We start from the raw sequence: 18,381 nt of genomic DNA, 5'->3' as shown, positions 1-18,381 counted from the left end.
GTTTTCGAGGCAGGGTTTCTCTGTATAGCCCTGGCTGTCCTGGAGCTTACTCTGTAGACCAGGCTGGCCTCAAACTCAGAAATCCACCTGCCTCAGCCTCCCAAGTGCTGGGATTAAAGGCGTGCGCCACCACGCCCGGCTTGTCCCACCAAGTTTTTCATCATCACTGACATAAAACAAACCAATCATTCCTCTAAGGCAAGAAAGCAGAACGAACCTATCCTGGAAGTGAGACGTGCAGTTGTGTTTGCTGCCGACACTCACCTCCCAGAAGCTTCCACTTGGCACTGGAGCGGAAGGCCTCCATCTGCTTTACCTCTTCTGGACGCTCATCCACAAACTCAGCCACCTGCAGGAGTAGGGGCACTACAGCAAGGAAACCCACAGAACCCAGCTAAGGAGCACTTGTCTCAACGACCTAGAGCCAGAGCTTACATGCAGAGAACTGCCCGCTTCTCCTTGTGATCGCATGACTGACTTCCACTGCCCATCATGAGACTATCATACCAAACAGTGCTAGCCCGAAGATCAAAATTCAAAACCATTTTCTGCTGAAAATGTAGCATGCCCACACCACTACATGGTCAAACATTAAGTTGGGACTGTTTGTATAAGCACCGTAGAAGGAAACAGTGCCACACAGCTCTCTGAATATCACCTCTCCCCTTGCTCAGCGTCAAGGCTGAGGAGCCTGGATCATTTCAAAGTCCTGACAAGAGTCTCCAGGAGATACATACCACAGGCAAATCTCCATCCTCCTCCTCCTCCTTTTCTGGCTTAGCAGTAGAGATAGCCGCCCAGCCCACATCATCATCAACAATCCGCATTCTAGACGAGTATGATAAAAGCGCAAAAAGGAAGTCATGCTGTGACACAGGCCTGTGACACATTTATCTGTTCTTTTTTTTTTAAAAAAGATTTTATTTAGTTTATGTATATAAGTACACTGTAGCTATCTTCAGATATCTTCAGACACACCAGAAGAGGGCATCAGATCCCATTACAGAAGGTTGTGAGCCACCATGTGGTTGCTGGGGATTGAACTCAGGACCTCTGGAAGAGCAGTTTGTGCTCTGAGCCATCTCTCCAGCTCCTTACCTGTTGCTGTTTGACATTTAGTGTGTGTGTGTGTGTGTGTGACAGTGATGGTGTATATATGTGCTACGGCATGCATATGGAGGCCAGAGGACAACTTGCAGGAGTCAGTTCTCTCCCTCTGCTATGTGGGTTCAGGGGATTGAATTCAGGTTGTCAGACTTGTCAAGTGCAGAGCCATGTCACCGCCCCCTACTGGCTTTTAAAGTTAAAGGTATGGCTCAGTGTTTGTGTGTTGTCAATTCATTCCATCACTGTCCACCTTTGGCAATATCAGTTTTTACAAAGGTATCCCCTTCCTTCTGCCAGACCTACTCTTCTCACTGTTACTCACGAATCTTACTTTCTTTGGGCCCTGGTCTTGAATAACTTCCTTGGACCTATCTTTCTTGTTCACTGTCTCCTACTCCCAGAGTAGAAATATCTCTACACACTCTTAGAAGGCTTTCATTTGTATTTATCAGCCCATATTCTCATTAAATTCTAAGCTCCAACAGCCAAAGGCTAAGGCATTCTTTTATTTATTCCCTTTTTGTTGCTGCTGCTCCCTATAGCTAACTTTCAGCTCTCTATCCTCCAGCCCAGCCTCCCCTGTGCTGGGATTATAGACTTTTATCACCATCTCCTGCTGACTAATATATTTTTTTGTTCATCAAGGCCTCTTCAACACAACTGTCACAGGAGGTATTCAGCCCTCTCTACCCACGGACTTCGCAAATGCAAACTCAACCAGTCAAGATTAAAAATACCCAGAGGAAAAGAAACAGCGAATGTATTAATTAAACAGACGTTCTTTAGATACAATGGCCTATATGATTTAACTACTGGCATACTACCTAAGCTGTTGTGGGCTTGTAAGTAATCTAGAGATGATTTAAAGAGGATGTGAATAGTTGACATGAAAATAGTGTATCATTTTGTGAAAGAGCTTCAGGAACCAGTCCCCCAATTACTGTAAGGTGGTGGCATCCAATGAATGTGTGCCACACAGATGAACTGTGCTGCAGAGAGGTAATTTGAAATGCCAGGAACACATGACACAGCTTTAATCACAACAACCATTTCAGACAAGTAGTAAGGTGCAAGATCACTTTAAGGGCTGGGACTTTAGGCTCAGAGAGGTGAACATCTCTTGCCCTGGACCACTCAGGCTATACGTAGCACAGCTAGGATTCTAATTCTAATCAGTATTGCTCCAAAGCTTAAATGTTCCCCATGCATGGCACTGCCCCTTCTTCCAGGGCCATCAGCCACACTGAATTCAGCACCACCTTAACTGAATATAGGCTCATCTTAACTGATAACACCATGAAGATTCCATCTATAAATGAGGTCATGCTCAAGCTCTAAATGAAGATAAGTGTGGAAATGGGGGAATAATTCTACCCAGTTCAATGGACCATACGGTAATAATACTGTTAGACCGTGATGTTGCCCCACAGAGAGGGTAAGCCGCACTTTGTACCCTATCTAGTACTCTCTTTAAGCCGATAAGCATTTAGTAGGCCCGGGGGTGGAGTGTGAGAATGGAATTAGCCCCCAGAGTTTCAACTTTCTATCCAAACTAGCACCTTCAGTAAGCTGCTAAACGTAGGGCTGCTGCTCTAAAGTCTACAAATGCAGAAATTTCCTTTTGCTCTGTGGGTTGATGTTGGATCTCCTAACCCAACCTTTCCAGATTCCAGTGGCCAAGTTACTAAGGGACATTTCATCTGAACTCTGTCACAGCACATCTCTTTGGAATCTGGAAGTATAGTATTTAAAATAAATGTCTGCTCCATTACAATGTTCTGAAAGCTATATGGTCAATATTTTTTGAAAGAGGCCAGGCACATGATGTGAACTGTTCCCATGTTAGTTGTTACTGTTAGTAGTAGATGTGAGATATGGGTCTTTGATTCAAGATCAGTTCCTGGTACTTTGGAACCCCCAGAGAGAGGTTTTTGGATCTTAAAATTAAGAAAGAAAGAAAGAAAGAAAGAAAGAAAGAAAGAAAGAAAGAAAGAGGGAAGGGAGAAAGAAAAGGGAAGGGAGAAAGAGAGAGAAATAAAGTAAGAAAGAAAAAGGTTTTGAATTAGCTTTGCTACTCTTGGGCACGATTTTCAATCTGTACATGGAACGACGTAAGCTACAAACCCGGGGAGAACGTGAGTTAAGTTCTAGCTGCCTTTAACACAAGGAAGGCGCTGCTCCGAGGATGAGGTCTGAGCTGCCAGTGGCAGCTACAAGCCCGCCCCGGGCAGTGGAGCGGGGCCTGAGCTCGGGCCGGGGTCAGCACCGCGCGGGCCAGGACGAGGAAGAGCTGCGGCCGAGGGCGCCACCGGGCAGCGCGACACCCCACCGGTTCACTCACCCCTTGCCGCCAGTGCCTCCCGGCTTCGGCCGTTTTTTGCGCCGCTTGCGACCGGCCTCGGGACCTCCTTCCAAGCCAGCATCTGTGCCAGACAAGTAACGCTTCAGATACTCAGCTTTGGAGAGTGGCGGAGCTGCCGCCATGGCAGCGGCGAGGGCGGGGCAACAGCTCGGCGTGGGGGACAAAATTCTTCAACGCGAAACGGTAGGGGTGGAGCCAGAAGCGGAAGCTTTAGGACGGGGACTCTTTGAACTGCTGGGCTGATGGGCGTGAGCCTTGACTGGCTGCAGGGGAGGGTGCATGCATCTCGGGCTGGCTGTGCTTTCCGGAGACGACGCGTTGGTGCAACAGCCTGCAGCCCACGCTGTCTCAGGTGAGAAGCCACAGGCCGATGTAACACGATCCCACCCTGGCAGCGTCAGCGCCCGAGTAAGAACACCTGTATGAATGTGGGACTTACCATAGCTGTACCACTAGGGGCACACTCTTGAGCAGCGGTTTAATAATGGATGCTGTGCCAAACGTTTCAGAGAGTCCAGTTTATTCGTTTATTTCAATCACTTTTATTGGTATAAATACCTTTTGGTGGGAAGTCTGCTGGAACAGGCTTCCTGGTACCATTTAGGGGAGGTCAAAATTGTGACTATGAAAGTTTGATAGGTTTTTATCAAACCTGTATTAACTTTCTCACCTTTGATATTGTCTTTGAAAAAAAATGATATAAACTCTTCCCAGAGGAAATGGATTCGTGGTCAGTGTGACAAAGATAAGAAAACCAGGAGGCTGGGCATGGTGGCGCACGTCTTTAATCCCAGCACTCAGGAGGCTGAGGCAGGTGGATTTCTGAGTTCCAGGCCAGCCTGGTCTACAGAGAGTTCCAGGACAGCCAGGGCTACACAGAGAAACCCTATCTCGAAAAACCAAAAAAAAAAAAAAAAAAAAAAAGAAAACCAGGAAGATTCTGGAGTTTCTTCTATAAAGCCTATAAAGTGTTTTATGACTTCTCATTTAACCCTCATAATTATTTTTTTTCTTTCATCCAGCACCAAGGATTAAACCCAAGGCCTTTTGCACATGGTAGTCAGGAGTTCTATAGCAGAACTACATCCCCACCCCTTTTTGAATGTTGAAGATCTAAATTGCCCAGGCTGCCCCTGAGTTACCCTTCCTCCTCAGCCTCAAGTAGCTGGTCTGTTTACACCATGGCCTAGCCTTCAGTCTTGTTAGCTTCCTTTATAGATAAGAACTTTGGATAAGTACAGGAACCCACACATCTTCATACTGCCTGGCTTTGGTTTTTGCAGAGGCCAACCAAGGATGGTGCAGGTTATCCGGTTTGAATTTGCTTTGTCTTGAGTCAGGGTTTCTCTGTGTAGCCCAGGCTGTCCTGGAACTTGCTTTGTAGATCATACTGGCTTCAAACTCAAGAGACCCACCTGCCTCTGCTGGGATTAAAGGTGTGGCCACCCTGCTTTCCGGACTGCTTTGAGCTGCATGAAAACAGCTAGACTCCACACAGGTGTACCTGGCTCAGAGCAGGCCTGCGGGAGTGAGTCAAATGCTGCCTGACAGCAGCCACCTCAAGAAAGATTTGCTTGGGAAACTAAACTCGTTTTTTATTTCCTATTTTCTTTTCATGAAGACGGAATCTCACTACATGGCCCAAGCTCTCCTCAGTCTCCTCGGAGCTGGGGCTACAGGTGTGACTCAGTGTGACCCAGCTTAGGCAGCTGGACTCTTAACACATGGTAATCAGTAAGGACATGAACGCAGAGGCGGGTGTTGTTTAAAAGCCATCACTTTAATGTAGCTTCTCCACCTGTGCCTGCTCAGCCCCTCCGTCATTCTTCCCTGCTGAGAGTCGGGACTCCACATGCCCAGAGCCTGCAGAAACTTGTATTTCACTTCCCCAGACTTTAAAGGTCCAGCACTGAAGGTCAGAGAGCTGACAGGCAAAAGGTGGTGGCAGACTGCATGGTGCTTCTGGGATTCTTCTCACACCGACTTAAAACCTCCAAAAGGTCAAGGAGCACAGTAGGCCTGCAGCTGCATCATCAGCTGCTAACCCCGGGTGCTTACATTTCTAACTCAAGTGGTATCTCCTCACCATGGACAGGGCTTGAACACTCGTCATTAGTTCCCAACTGTAACAGATAACCCTGCAGTGTGAGTGGCACTGCAGCTGGCCTGTGAGCTGGCCACTGCTACCGCTGTGGGGCCAGGCCTGCCTCATAGCCCTCTGTCTTCATGTCATTGAGCCCGAGCTCCTCATTTTGGTCAAAGGTGCGCTTGTACCGCTCTACCTTCATCTCCGGATCGTCTTCAGGTGCATACACATTCTGCAGGGCCAAGGGCAAACAGTCAGTGCCTGTGTAGCCCACCATCCCCTTCCACTGCTGACTCTCAACCTCCCAAGAGAAGTGCACAGGAATTTGTAGGGTCTCTAGAGCCCACGGCTACACAGTCTGCAAAAGTGTGTGAGTGGGTGGGCACGCACATGCTAATATCAAACCCAAGCCACCATACATGGCATACAAGTGTTTAATCCCCCAGTTCTAAATACTTTTATATATGGGCCTTCCTATAAAAAAATGTAGCCAACGCTGGTGATTGCTTTTAATCACAGCACTTGCCGGGTGTGGTGGCGCACACCTTTAATCCCAACACTCAGGAGGCAGAGGCAGGAGGATTTCTGAGTTCCAGGACAGTCAGGGCTACACAGAGAAACCCTGTCTCGAAAAAAATCAAAAATTAAAAAAATAAAATAAAATAAAAATATAATCGCAGCACTCTGGAGACTGAGGCAGAAAGATTACAAATTTAAAGCCAGCCAGGCTACAGAACGGAGACTTGTCTCAAAAAAAAAAAAAAAAGTAGGTGGGAAAGAGGTTTTGGGGGAGGGGGACCACAATAGTCTTAATTATGTGAAAAACTAGGCCAGTTTTGCCAGGCCTACCAGCAATCATTAATACTAAAGTAAGGAGGAGGCCCCAGGTTCAACACAATTTTGCTATAGTTTATATATATCAATTGCCAGATGTATGCTTGCCCGGTCAGCCTAACACCTCTTGGCTTTCCCGTCCTGACCTCTGGCCAGGTCCCTCTTGCTCCTTACTTCACAGTCAGAGATGCAGAACAGAAGCTGCAATGCTGAGGATAAGAATAAGAACAAGACAAGCAAACCCAGGATCTTTTTTTTCTTTTTTCTTTTTTGGTTTTTTGAGACAGGGTTTCTCTGTGTAGCCCTGGCTGTCCTGGAACTCACTCTGTAGACCAGGCTGGCCTCGAACTCAGAAATCCTCCTGCCTCTGCCTCCAGAGTGCTGGGACTAAAGGCGTGCGCCACCACACCCGGCTCGATCCCGCTTTCTTATGTATTCACTTTGAACCTAGGGCACTGAGCACGCTCACTAGCCAGGTAAACAGTTACCCTTGGCTTTTTGTTCACATTATTTTATCTTAAGACAGAGTGTTGAAAATCGCACAGGCTGGTCTTAAACTTCCCATTTTCACGGCCTTCTGAGGACCTGACTGCAGGCCTACACGAGGTCTGGCCTGTCTACCTTTGGCTGCACACACTTGGACTCCCGCTCCCACCACCTCCCCCTTTCTTCCTTGCCTTCCATGTCCTGCCCAAAGCCCCAGTTGAAGACTTAGAAGCCAGGCTTTCCTTGTTAAGGACTATCATGCAAATGCTATGAAGTTCCAAAAATATATCTCCATAGAACCATCAGGAAGGCCTAACTTACCTGCAGGTAACTGTTTCCTGCTGGATCATTCATGATAAAGTGGGCCTTCATCTTGCCTTCGATGATCTACAGGAGAGAGGAGGACTTAGCAGGTAACTCTTACAAAGATCCTGGAAGGAAGAGGCTATGGGTGACAGACTAAAGCCAATCCAGTTTACAAGGTGAGGTTCCCAAAAGTTGAAAGAATAGGGAAATTAGGATTACAGAAATGGCCTGAGTCCTCTTACCTGGCCCAGCTTCTGGCTAAACTCCTGCAGTTTCTCTGACTGGTCAGGGTTAGAGCTGTCGCCCAGTGTGAATGGGTTCTTGGTTACCTGTAGCACAACAACTGGATTACTACAACACCGACCTTATGGGTCGTTACGCACAACCACAAACCAGGGGTGGGGAGCAATGGACTCCCAGGCGGAGAAGCCTGTCTCCATATCCCACAATGCCTTGCTGACTTAGGGAAGGGGAGGAAGGTGGCCGAGAACAGGACAGGAGGTGCCTATGAGACTGCTTTGCCAAGAAGGAAACTGGCAGTAGGAAATAGAATCCAGTAGAGTTCTTACAGTATCTAATCCCAATATGGAAAAGAAATGCAATGTACAATTCACCAAGAAAAGCCAGGCACAGTTACTGGGCTGAGGTGGGGTAGGGGAGGGGACAGTGACCTCAAGGATAGCCTCAATTACATGGCAAAGCCATCTCTCAAATAAATAAAATAAACACATTTATAAGATCTAATATAATTTTGCACTACTCTTTAGGAAATACCAACAAGAAAAGTCTCCACATATTCACTACAGATGTCAAAAAGACCCTCTTCTATTTTGTAATGAGGTAAATGTCCCACTGTTAGCCTTGAGAATTTCCATTAAAAATTCCTATGACTGCCGGGCGCGGTGGCGCACACCTTTGATCCCAGCACTTGGGAGGCTGAGGCAGGCAGATTTCCCTGCTGGTTGGAGGCCAGCCTGGTCTACAGAGTGAGTTCCAGGACAGCCAGGGCTACACAGAGAAACCTTGTCTCGAAAAACCAAACCAAACCAAACAAACAAACAAAATCCTATAACTAACTTCTCTTCATAATTGATACTTAAATCTCTTGAACCAGCTTTAAGGCAAAGAAATCCCCAGTTATAAGCGACAAAACAGAATTCGTTACTGGTAGGAGGCATTTGCGACAAGGCCTCAGGGTGTCCTCAAATCCTGTCTTCTTGCCCCAGCTTCTCAAGTACCCAGACACTTCATGTTACCCCTTCCCCTGGCAAACCGCTAACAGAAGCCAGACAGCACACTGCACTCACCAATTCTCGGATGTCTTTCAGCAGTCCTTCTAGAGTGGTGAACTTGCCCCCAAGTACTGCCATTCCCAGTTCAAACTCGAGCTCTGGGATTTCCACACTACAGGTCTCAGACTATAAAACAATAGGTCAAATTTACGATTAAATCACATGATGGCAGCATAGCTTCATCCAAGAGCCCTTGTCTAGTATTACAGAGGTCCCAGGTTCAATCCATAGCACCTGACAGATGGACAGACATACAGAGAGACAAACTGATTTAAACTAGGAACAAAGAAAGCCAACCAAAATAAACCAGTGACAGTTTGAAGACAAAGTTAGAATGCTAGTTTACTCTCAGTACCTGGCTAAAAGCCAGAAATTCACTCCCCCATCTGAACCAACTTGAAGTTAGCATAACAAACTAAAACTGAGTCACACCTACAAGCTATTGTACCTTGTCATTAGGGTCAGAGAAGAGACCATATAGCCAATGGTAACTAAAAAGCAGCCAAGTCATTGCTCAGAAAGATTAGGGGCCACCTTCTGAGTCTGTAGTCCCAGTCATGGAGAAAGCCTTCTCAGGGCCATTTAAGCCCATGGAGTTACGGGGTTCCTTGTGTTCTTAAGCACTAAAATGATCATTTCCTCTAGACTGAAGCAGCTATATGATGACAGCTATTTTCCCATTGGCTACCTTGAGGAGGTCTCTGGTCATGTCTGAGGGATCTGTGATGTGGAGGGTGATCCTGGTACCCAAAGGTTCTACAGCTCCTCCGGACTTCACCTGTGGAAATGATGGTCAGGAGCAGCCCCAGAGAGACCCCAGGCCTCATCTGCTGCCAGAAAGACTTCAGCTTTATGTAGGCTCCCACTAACAGCTTCCCATGATGGAAGCCCCTACCAACGAGGGCATCAGTGACAGAAACAGAAATCATCAAGAGTTCACAGAACACTGTGCTCAGCCCTGGTAGCATACCAACTTTAGGCTGAACTGCCAAGAAACCCTGAATATACCTTAAAAAGAAAAGAAAAGAAAAAACCCTGCGACTGTCAGGGGATGAAAGAGGCTTGTACGGCTTTCAGTCCATCCCCGCATTCGCTGTCATAGACTAGGAATTTAATCAGGGCTGGGACAAAGCTCACTAACAGCGCTCTTGCCTAGTCTGCATGAGGCCTCAGGTTTGCTGTCCACTGATTCCCCACAATTTAAATTTAATCAGCTTATGCTCGATACACTTGGGAAGGAGGGCTTACAACCTTGACAGCAGCCACCAAATCCATTCCCAGCAGCTCCCCTGAGTTCTTCACTGAGTCACAATCTGTCCAACCTAAAGCCCTCTGAGGAACCACAGCCCCTTCCACAAGTTCAGTTTTCCATCCATCTTGCAATCTCGTATTTCCAACTTCTGTCTAGGCTAATTCTCAGCTCATTCAGTGGCTCCTCCCCAGCACTAAGCCCCCAAAAGACCCAATTACAGCTGATGGCCATCCTCAGGTAGATCCAGGAAGCTGGTGGATTGCTACAAAGGCGTTGTTGCCCCAATGCCAATCTTCTCCCACCCACCTCATTAGTCCGATGCCCACAATTCTCACAGTTGGTGGCCATGATGATAACCTCTTTAAAGTGGGGGATTTCTGGAAGGTGGAGTTAAAGAAGTCTATCTGCTTCAAGGAGAGCAAAACCCCTCCCTCCTCCAAGGAAAAGCAAAGCCAAGTGCCACACAAACAGATGCAGGACCCAAGACTACAATAAACAGGCCTTGTGCTCACACACATGAAGACCTGGCCACACTCAGAAGCCAAGGTATGTAGTATATAGTTTCATTAAAGGTTCATCCTCACCACTGAGGACAAAGCACTGGCTTTCCCTGAAGGGAAGGCTCCCGTCTCTAATATAACGTCCATGCCCGAGTCAGCTGAAGAGCAACCCAATTGCCTGCTGAAAGATACGGACAAGCTTCATGTTGGTCTGAGCTGGAGCGTTGCACTCCGGGCAGTTAGTGTTGAACTGGAGCACCTAGGACATAATAAAGGGGCACAGACTGAGCATCCCCAGTGCTTTGAGCTGAAGACATCCCACAGGTGGTCACCCATGTGAGCTGTGACGGTGACACACTGGACATTCGCCAGTCTCAACCCACAACTCCACTATTGTCTTCAAAGGGAGCCAACACCACGCACTTCGTTTCTAAGGTCTTCCTCTTCCGCCTTCTCCTCTGGTGCTTCTGCCTGAAAGAACAGAGGCACAAACCGTAAGTTGGCAGATAGACCTCAGCCTACAGTAGACCCCCTGCCCTACTTGAAGAGGGAGAGAATGCCTTTGTTCCCTATAAGGTACAGACACCTCAAAGGACAGACGGATAGAGAAGCCAAAGCAAATCCTCAGACAAGAGAAAGACAGGGCTCAAGGCTGGGTTCCTGTGACACCTGCTTTGTGTGACATAACATGAGGGTGATAAAAGGCCGTGACAGGATGGACTGGATGATGGTGGCAGCAATAGCAAAGTGACTTTAGTGACTTCAGGACCCAGAACACAGGGCAACCCCAGAACATCCACTTACTTGGAGCCCCAGCATCTCAGCTTGCTGGGGGGTTCGGTCATAGTATGTGATCACCAAGGCATTATCTTTCTGGGGAGCATGTGGGTTTTCTACAAAGCTGTTTCCCGAGGGGTCATCAATGATCTAACAGAGAAGGGAGGTGAGAGTAAAACAAACCATACGTAACTTCCATCCAGGTTGGGTTTCAGCATAGCCTAGCCTGGCCTATAGCGTGCTATGAAGTCAAGGATGAGTCCAAACTCTTGATCTTCTTGCCTCCTCCACTTGCCAAGCTCCATGATTACCGGGCATCAGTCAGTGTCAATGGATGCTCCCCTCCTCCTTACACTGAAAGCGGCTGCAGTCGCTCAGTACTTACCAGCGTAAAAGGGGAAGCCATTTGCTTTAGGTCCTTCAGTTTGCCAATGAACTCATCAATTCTTTCTGCTATGGCGCCTTCCATTGCCTGCCAGGAACAGAATGAACACTGCAGATTTGGCAGTACACCCCACGCCCCAACCCTCCGACGGCCACATCCCTTCCGTCAGACCCTTACCCTTAACATCCATCTTAGACTGGGAGCACAGGGACCCAAATTTCATAGTGAGACACAAGAAGCACATCTGAATTTTATAAACGATGTAGGGGTAGGAGGCAGGGCTTATTTTCTTATTTATTATACCACTGCACTGTAACTCTATCTCCATGGAGAACTGTTGCTTCTGGTCCACAAAGGTATCTGCCATCACATTTACATCATACATCACACGGGCACATAACACATAATTAAAAAGAAATTCCTTTAGAAGTCCAAAATTCTGTTATGCCTCTCTAGCCAGCTAGAGACAGACGGCAGCATGTGCAATGACATTATTTCTATAATAATAAGTACAGATATAAATGAATACTCAGGAAGCTGTAGATAACCCAAAGACTCTTCCAAGGTAATTTTACATTATCTGAAGTGAAGCATGAGCACACAAGGGGGCGAAAGGGCACACCGCAACCTGGGATGGGAGAGCACAACATGAAGAACTAGCTCCTTTATGTGCTTGGTCAAAACGTTCCCCAACATCTGGTCTGATTCAGTTTGACTACATAGGAATCTGACTCTATTTCAGTACAAACTTTAGTGATCCCTTGAGTTGCTGTAATTTGATAAAAATCCCTGCTCACCCGTCGTGTGGGCTGATCCTGTTCCAGGCCAGAGATTGCGCGGCTGATGAGTCCTTCAACAGTGGTCAGAGCTTGTGAATGAAACAGAAGATAAGTGAGTGCTAACATGCTATCACTTGTCTGCATGACCCTCACCACTCTGCGGGCCTCCTTTTCCTCATCTATAAAGCTCTAAACTAAGCACACCATGGTCTGTCTCACTGGACTCTTAAGAAATTTAACTAGCCGGGGCTGGTGAGATGGCTCAGTGGGTAAGAGCACCTGACTGCTCTTCAGAAGGTCCAGAAGGTCCAGAGTTCTAATCCCAGCAACCACATGGTGGCTCATAACCATCCGTAACAAGATCTGACTCCCTCTTCTGGAGTGTCTGAAGACAGCTACAGTGTACTTACATATAATAAATAAATAAATCTTAAAAAAAAAAAGAAAAAAAAGAAAAAAAAAAAGAAATTTAACTAGCAGGGGAGCGGTGGCGCACGCCTTTAATCCCAACACTTTGGAGGCAGAGGCAGGCGGATTTCTGAGTGCAAGGCCAGCCTGGTCTACAGAGTGAGTTCCAGGACAGCCAGGGCTACACAGAGAAACCCTGTCTCAGGGAAAAAAGAGGGAGAGGGGGAGGGGGAGGGGGAGGAGGAGGGGGAGAGGGGGAGAAATTTAACTATAACTTTCTACTCACATTAAAACATGAAAACTCCACGATAATTACATGGCCAAAACACAAGCCACTAGGTGTGACCTGGCACCAGGCTTTGCAAGAAAATAGGAAACATTTCAGCAAGGCGTGAACAGCTCACACACCTTAAAACTCACCTCCCTTCTGGCTGAAGGCTGGAATCTCAAAATCCAGCTCGGGGATCCGTGTGGTGGCTGAGTCTGTCTTCACCACTTCTCTGTTCATGTCCTGGACAGAAAGCAAAGTGTTCTAGCTAAAAGAGGTCAGCAATAAAGCTTGGAAAATAAACAGACCATCTCTCCATCAGATACCAACCCAGATCTTTCTTCTTCCTGCCTTCCATTCAGAAGAGTCCAAACTACTTCAGGATAGTACTCACGGTGTCAGCCTGACTACCCAGAAGCTAAGGACACCACCCATAAAGTCCGGCTCAATCGTCCCATCACTCCCACAAAATTCGCAAAGCACGTTCACCACTCAGAGCAGCACAACAGAGGCCAGCACCACCACCGCCACCGTCAAAGGAGGACACTAAGGGCTTGGGACAGGTCTGGTGAAGGGCCCAGAGTCTGGACCAGAGTTATTGACTCTGGCCTCCAATGCTCTCTCTGAAACCGTGGGTTGCTTCTGTGGTCTGCGCTCACCTCTTGGCTTCTCACGGTCAAGGTGTAGCGCACTCCCTGGTCCTGGATCCTGCCTGCAGACTGGATCTCGGTGTTGTTCCAGCCACAGTGCTCGCAGGAAAAGGAGCTCACGATGATTTCTCTAAAGAAGGGGATCTTGGTGAGCAGAAGTCGCGTCGTGCCCTAGGGAAGCAGAAGCGGCGTTGGGGAGAATGACTTCGGCTTGTTTGCACCCTGGGTGCACGGCTGGGTGATGCCCCGGCCTCAGACTCACGTTCCGGTAACAGTTCATGCACAGTGACTCGATCTCGGTGGGCTGTTGCTCCTCATCCTCGGCGCTCAGGGGCCGGAACAAAGGCCCGGTGGCTGGTGACGCAGCCGCTGCGGGCGAGGGCCCGACGGCTGCCCCCGGGTGTCCCGGCTGCACAGCCCCGCTGGCCGACATGTCCCCAAGCGTTGCTCCGGCGGCAGCTTCCGGCTTCCGCGGCCCCTGAGACCTCACTTCCTCCAGCCGCTGTTGCCGCCCCTTCTTAAAGAAGCCGCAGACCCTGCGCTTCCTGGGTCAGTCACTGACAAAGACTTCCGGTTCCTGAACTGCACTTCCGTAGCTAGAGAAGACCCACGCTGGCTCAGTGGTTAAGAGCACTGACTGCTCTTCCAAAGGTCCTGAGTTCAAATCCCAACAATCACATGGTGTCTCACAACCGTTCATAATGGGATCTGACGCCCTCTTCTGAAGACAGCTACAGTGTACATATAATAAATTAAGACCGGCGCTACTCTGATCCAATTCTAGTTGTGGCTCCTCTATACGGGTAGCCTGTTTGTCCCCAGGTCTATGTAAAATCCCCTAGGCTGGGCCCTCAAAACTGTGGCCAGACCTTGCCTGGGTCCCCGTTCCTGTTAGCTTCTCCCCTCCCTGTTTCTCTTTCCCCCAGCCCTTTTAAACACCGCCCCTAACTCTAAATACACTGCCCTTCTTCTTACTGCTTCTCATCCCCCACTGCATTCGCATTCGCTGTCTTAATCTCTCCCTGTTTCCTAACAAAACACCCTACTTTATCGGGTTCTTTCAAGTTTCCTTTCTAGCGCTTCCTCTCTTAAGTCTTGGACCACAACCCAGTTCCGTGGCTGAAACTGGCTTTATCTACAGTATGGAGGGTAACAAGGGTGTGGTTGCGTGGAGCCCAGCTTCATAGAGGATCTGTAGTGGGGAGGTATCAAGCATCCTGTGCAGGGCAGGCTGAGCTGGGAAGAAAGAGCGCTGAGCCAGACAGAGAAGTGTTTGTGCTTTCCTTCCCCACCCCCATCCTGTTTCACTGGTCTCTGGCGATCTTTGATATCTGAGTGAGTGTGTATACGAAAGAGGGTTTCTAGGTCTCCGAGCATGTTGTTAACCCTAGTACTTAGGAGTCAGAGGCAAACAGATCTCTATTAATGTGAGGCTAATCTGATCTACATACTGTATTCCAGGCCAGCAAATATTACATAGTGAGATCTGTCTCAAAGCGAGAGTTTTTATCAATCCCAAGAAGAGGGTCAAACAGGCATGAGGAATCAGAACACAGGACCAAGGGTGAGGGGGTCCTTCAGGGATTTCAGGGAGAGCATGCTTCTCCAGTGACAGCATACACGCTGTCCTGGGATCTGTAGACTGTGGAAAAATTCCCCCCACCTTCCGCCTCACCCCATCAAATGTGACAGCCATTGTCTAGTCAGGAGTTCTACAGCAGAACTCACCCAGAGTAGACCAGGAATGGAAAAGAGACAGAGCGAGCAAGGGGGTACGAGTGGATGGTGAATGTGTTCCGAGGCAGAGGGGCGGCAACTGCTCTCGGACATGGTCCAATGAGAGTCACGCCGAACCAACAAAGTTCCATCATGAGCATCTATTTCATTCCAACCAAAAGTCAGTTCCACCCCGAGAGTCAGGAGGTAGGGACTGTATGATGAGGAAGGCACACGGTTTGCTCTGTACAGGATTTTTTTAGAAGCCCTCCCCCACCGCGTGGATGTCTCGGTTCAGAGTTCTCTACGGAAATAGGGGCTCTGCCCCACCCCGTCACTGACCCACCAGCAGGACCACTGGCAGGGATGTACACACTCCATCACATGCTCTCTGCATCATGCTCTCCCCCCGCTCCCTTCCTTCAAAAGCTCTCCTGACAACCCTGGGGAGACAGGAGTTCCTCTCCGTGGACCAACTATAACAGCGAGCACCAGGCTGCGAGAAGTCAGGGGAGCCCGACTCCAGGTTGTGGTGGCACAGGTCTCCAGCACGGTCAAGCACTGGCTTGCGGTCAGTCTCCCCCACACACCATCTCCCCACTCCCGGCACCCCACTCTTGCTACTTAGGAGTCCCAAATGAGCACCAGAAGCTGGGTTAGCAAACCTACTGTGTGTAATGCCCCTCCCTGAGTGGGGGAGTTGAGGAGGCTGGGTAGATTGGGACAGCAGCACCTTTAGTGGCCCCACCTATAGTGTGCAGGACCCTCCACCCTCTGCCTAATAGGCCATGCTAGCGGCTCAGGGTCCAGACAATGAGCTGGAGGGTTAACCCGAATGACCCTCAGGGTCACTCAGATGACTATGGCCCTGGTCATGAAGGCCATAGGCGATGTCTTCCCACAGGTCGTCCAGTCGGCTCTGCAGTCTGCTCAGGGCCTTATTACTGTCTGAGTGTCCCAACTCAGGAGCAAAGGCACTGTGGCTAGGCGGGGGTGGTGCTAGCTGGTGCTGGATTTCCTCTGTCTCCTGGTCAATGGCCTGAGTAAATGCAGCAATCTGCAGGTAGGTGTCATGTCGAAAAGCCTGCAGTCTCTGGCGGACCTCCTCCGAGAGAGCCTGAGGGTCCAGGGAGTCTCCGTCTTCTGCCCCATCTGTGCTGACACGGATGAAGGCGCTGAGCTCGTCGCGCAGCTGGTCCAGGTTGCGTTGGATGCTGGTGTGCAGGTCCTTTGCCTTAAGTGTGAGTTTGTTAGACAGGGTCTGCACGCAGCGACTGAGTCGCGCGGGGCTGGCAATTGCATGAGGAGCGACACTCCGGTGCAGCTCCTGCACGTGGTGCCCAATTCCGGTCACCAAGCGCTCTGCGTAAGGGTGGAAAAGCTCTTTGACCCGATCTGTATGGTGCAGCACTCGACTCTGCATGTCCTGCAGCAGGTTCAGCGCCTCGTCCACACCCCCCAGGAGTTGAGCCTTGGTGTCTTCTCCCACCACTCGCAGCTGCTCTTGCAGCTCCTGCACACTCAGGCCCACCTGCTCCATCAGCTCTGCTGTGTAGGGTTTCAACTGCTGCCTCAGGCCCTCCAAGTTCCAGCCTACCTGCTGGTGCTTCGCAGCCATGAAGGGCTCCAGGCGCGCGCTCACTTCCCCCAGCTCCTGCTGCAGCTGTTTCCGGATGCCTTCTGGATCCTGGGCCAGCAGAGGAGGCTCCTTCCCAGGCCCTCTCAAGGGTCCCAGCTTTTCTAGAAAATTGTTCATATTGTAGAGGTCTTGCTCGAAGCTGCCTTTCAGGTTCCTGGAGAAGGAGAAAGAAAGAGAATCAGGCCATTAGACTGCTAGCCTTGAATTGTCCCCTTTCCCAAAGCTGTGGGACACCAACATTCTTCTGCAGAAGCCAGGACAGGAGGAGTGGCCCCAGAGCTTGGTCTTTCTTTAGTCCTGACTCCAGCCAACTGCATTGTTACATTCAGAACACAAAATGGCATTTGGTCTTACAATACCATCCAAGAAGGTGTCACACACAAGCCAAGATTCACACCATTTTGTCGTTCTGTGGCATGCTAATCTCAGGTGCCATGGGCAGGAGAGACTTGGGCAGAGGGCGCCCAGGATGACTGAGCTGTGTTTGGTTCTATAGGCAGGGCTGGCTCCCTCAGCTTCCACGTTAACCACAGAGCCAAGGAATCATCCCACAGCAGGGCTGTCTCGAACCCTCAGCACGCCCTTGCCCAGGCTACTTACTCCTGTGCCAGCTTCTGCGGCTGGCCCATCATGCCTTTGTTCCAACTGTTCTGGCTGAAGTAGTCCCAGAAGCTCTTCCGTGCCTGTGTGCTTGCAAACACTGCAGAGAAAGATGAGACAATGAAGGACCAGGCCCCTCAGCCCACCCTCCATCCCAAGCCCACACGGCAGTCGGCCGGAAGACCCACCTGAGAGGAGGGCGAGGGCCCAAGTGATGAGTGCAGCCATGCTTTCCACGATGAACCTTGAGAAGGAAGGTAGGTGGAGGCTTGATCGGGAGAGAGGCAAAGCCAGGAACTAGATCTAGGAAGCCTGGTCTAGGGGGTGCCCGCCTCAAATCCCGATAACCCTTCCCCAGCGTGTAGGTAACATCGTGTCGAAAGCTCCAGAGAACTGAACTAGGCACTTTTGAGGGTGGGGGCTGGGGGGGCGGGTGAGGCAGGAAGGAAGAGATGTCTTCCTCAGACAACAGGGGTGGATTGCTCCTTACCTCTGTCACAAAGTAGGGAACCTGGAACTCGGGCTGCACTACAGAGATGACCCACCCACCTCAATGCAATCTAGCTCCCTTGTTTGCCTGTCTTCCTGCCTCCCGGCCCCTTTTAGGGATGAGAACTGGCACACTACAGTGTGGCAGGCTTTCTGCTAGCCCCTATCTGCAGCTCTCTCCTACCTTTGCTGCCACCCCCACCCCCCACCATTCCCTGTGCCATGTAAGCTCACCTGCTCCGTTCTGGGCACAGAGAGCAGACACTCTTACTTTATACTCTGGGCGCCAGGGAGTCTGATAGCAAATCCCTCTGAGCAAACACCACGTGGAGGGTCAAAGAAGGATGACCCCAGCCGGTTACTAGCACACTCACCTCTTCCCCTTCTCCTGGCACTGTCGGGGTTAGTAAGCTCCCCAGCCTCAGGGTGCTGCCCCAGTAGACAA

At 49.5% G+C, this 18,381-nt stretch overlaps 3 protein-coding genes across 3 annotated transcripts in view; all 3 read right to left on the bottom strand.

Moving 5' to 3' along the window:
• Positions 1 to 3,597, bottom strand: part of Bud13 (BUD13 homolog) — a 15,891-nt gene extending 12,294 nt beyond the window's left edge. Inside the window, 3 exon segments of the mRNA XM_029543341.1 lie at positions 207 to 349; positions 738 to 828; positions 3,449 to 3,597. Of these exon segments, the coding sequence (XP_029399201.1) occupies positions 207 to 349; positions 738 to 828; positions 3,449 to 3,591 (377 nt within the window). The 5' untranslated portion in view covers positions 3,592 to 3,597.
• Positions 3,598 to 5,232: 1,635 nt separating this feature from the next.
• Positions 5,233 to 14,170, bottom strand: Zpr1 (ZPR1 zinc finger). Its single transcript, XM_021206429.2, has 14 exons — positions 13,755 to 14,170; positions 13,502 to 13,663; positions 12,995 to 13,085; positions 12,185 to 12,255; positions 11,388 to 11,474; positions 11,030 to 11,152; positions 10,649 to 10,696; positions 10,418 to 10,484; positions 10,032 to 10,102; positions 9,162 to 9,251; positions 8,489 to 8,599; positions 7,424 to 7,510; positions 7,197 to 7,262; positions 5,233 to 5,787 (listed from the first exon to the last, which is right to left on the bottom strand). The coding sequence occupies exons 1-14, from the start codon at positions 13,923 to 13,925 to the stop codon at positions 5,653 to 5,655; spliced, it is 1,380 nt and encodes a 459-aa protein (XP_021062088.1). The 5' UTR covers positions 13,926 to 14,170; the 3' UTR covers positions 5,233 to 5,652.
• A 1,184-nt stretch (positions 14,171 to 15,354) lies between these two features.
• On the bottom strand, positions 15,355 to 18,142 carry Apoa5 (apolipoprotein A5). The gene is made up of 4 exons (XM_021208038.2): positions 17,938 to 18,142; positions 17,636 to 17,691; positions 17,448 to 17,547; positions 15,355 to 17,001 (listed from the first exon to the last, which is right to left on the bottom strand). The coding sequence occupies exons 2-4, from the start codon at positions 17,673 to 17,675 to the stop codon at positions 16,035 to 16,037; spliced, it is 1,107 nt and encodes a 368-aa protein (XP_021063697.1). The 5' UTR covers positions 17,676 to 17,691; positions 17,938 to 18,142; the 3' UTR covers positions 15,355 to 16,034.
• Between the last annotated feature and the right edge of the window lie 239 nt (positions 18,143 to 18,381).

Source organism: Mus pahari, chromosome 10 (assembly GCF_900095145.1).
Source record: "Mus pahari chromosome 10, PAHARI_EIJ_v1.1, whole genome shotgun sequence".
NCBI classification, from domain to species: Eukaryota; Metazoa; Chordata; class Mammalia; order Rodentia; family Muridae; genus Mus; species Mus pahari.
The sequence above is the reverse complement of the archived record's forward strand: the minus strand, read 5'-3'. Positions and strand labels throughout refer to the sequence as shown.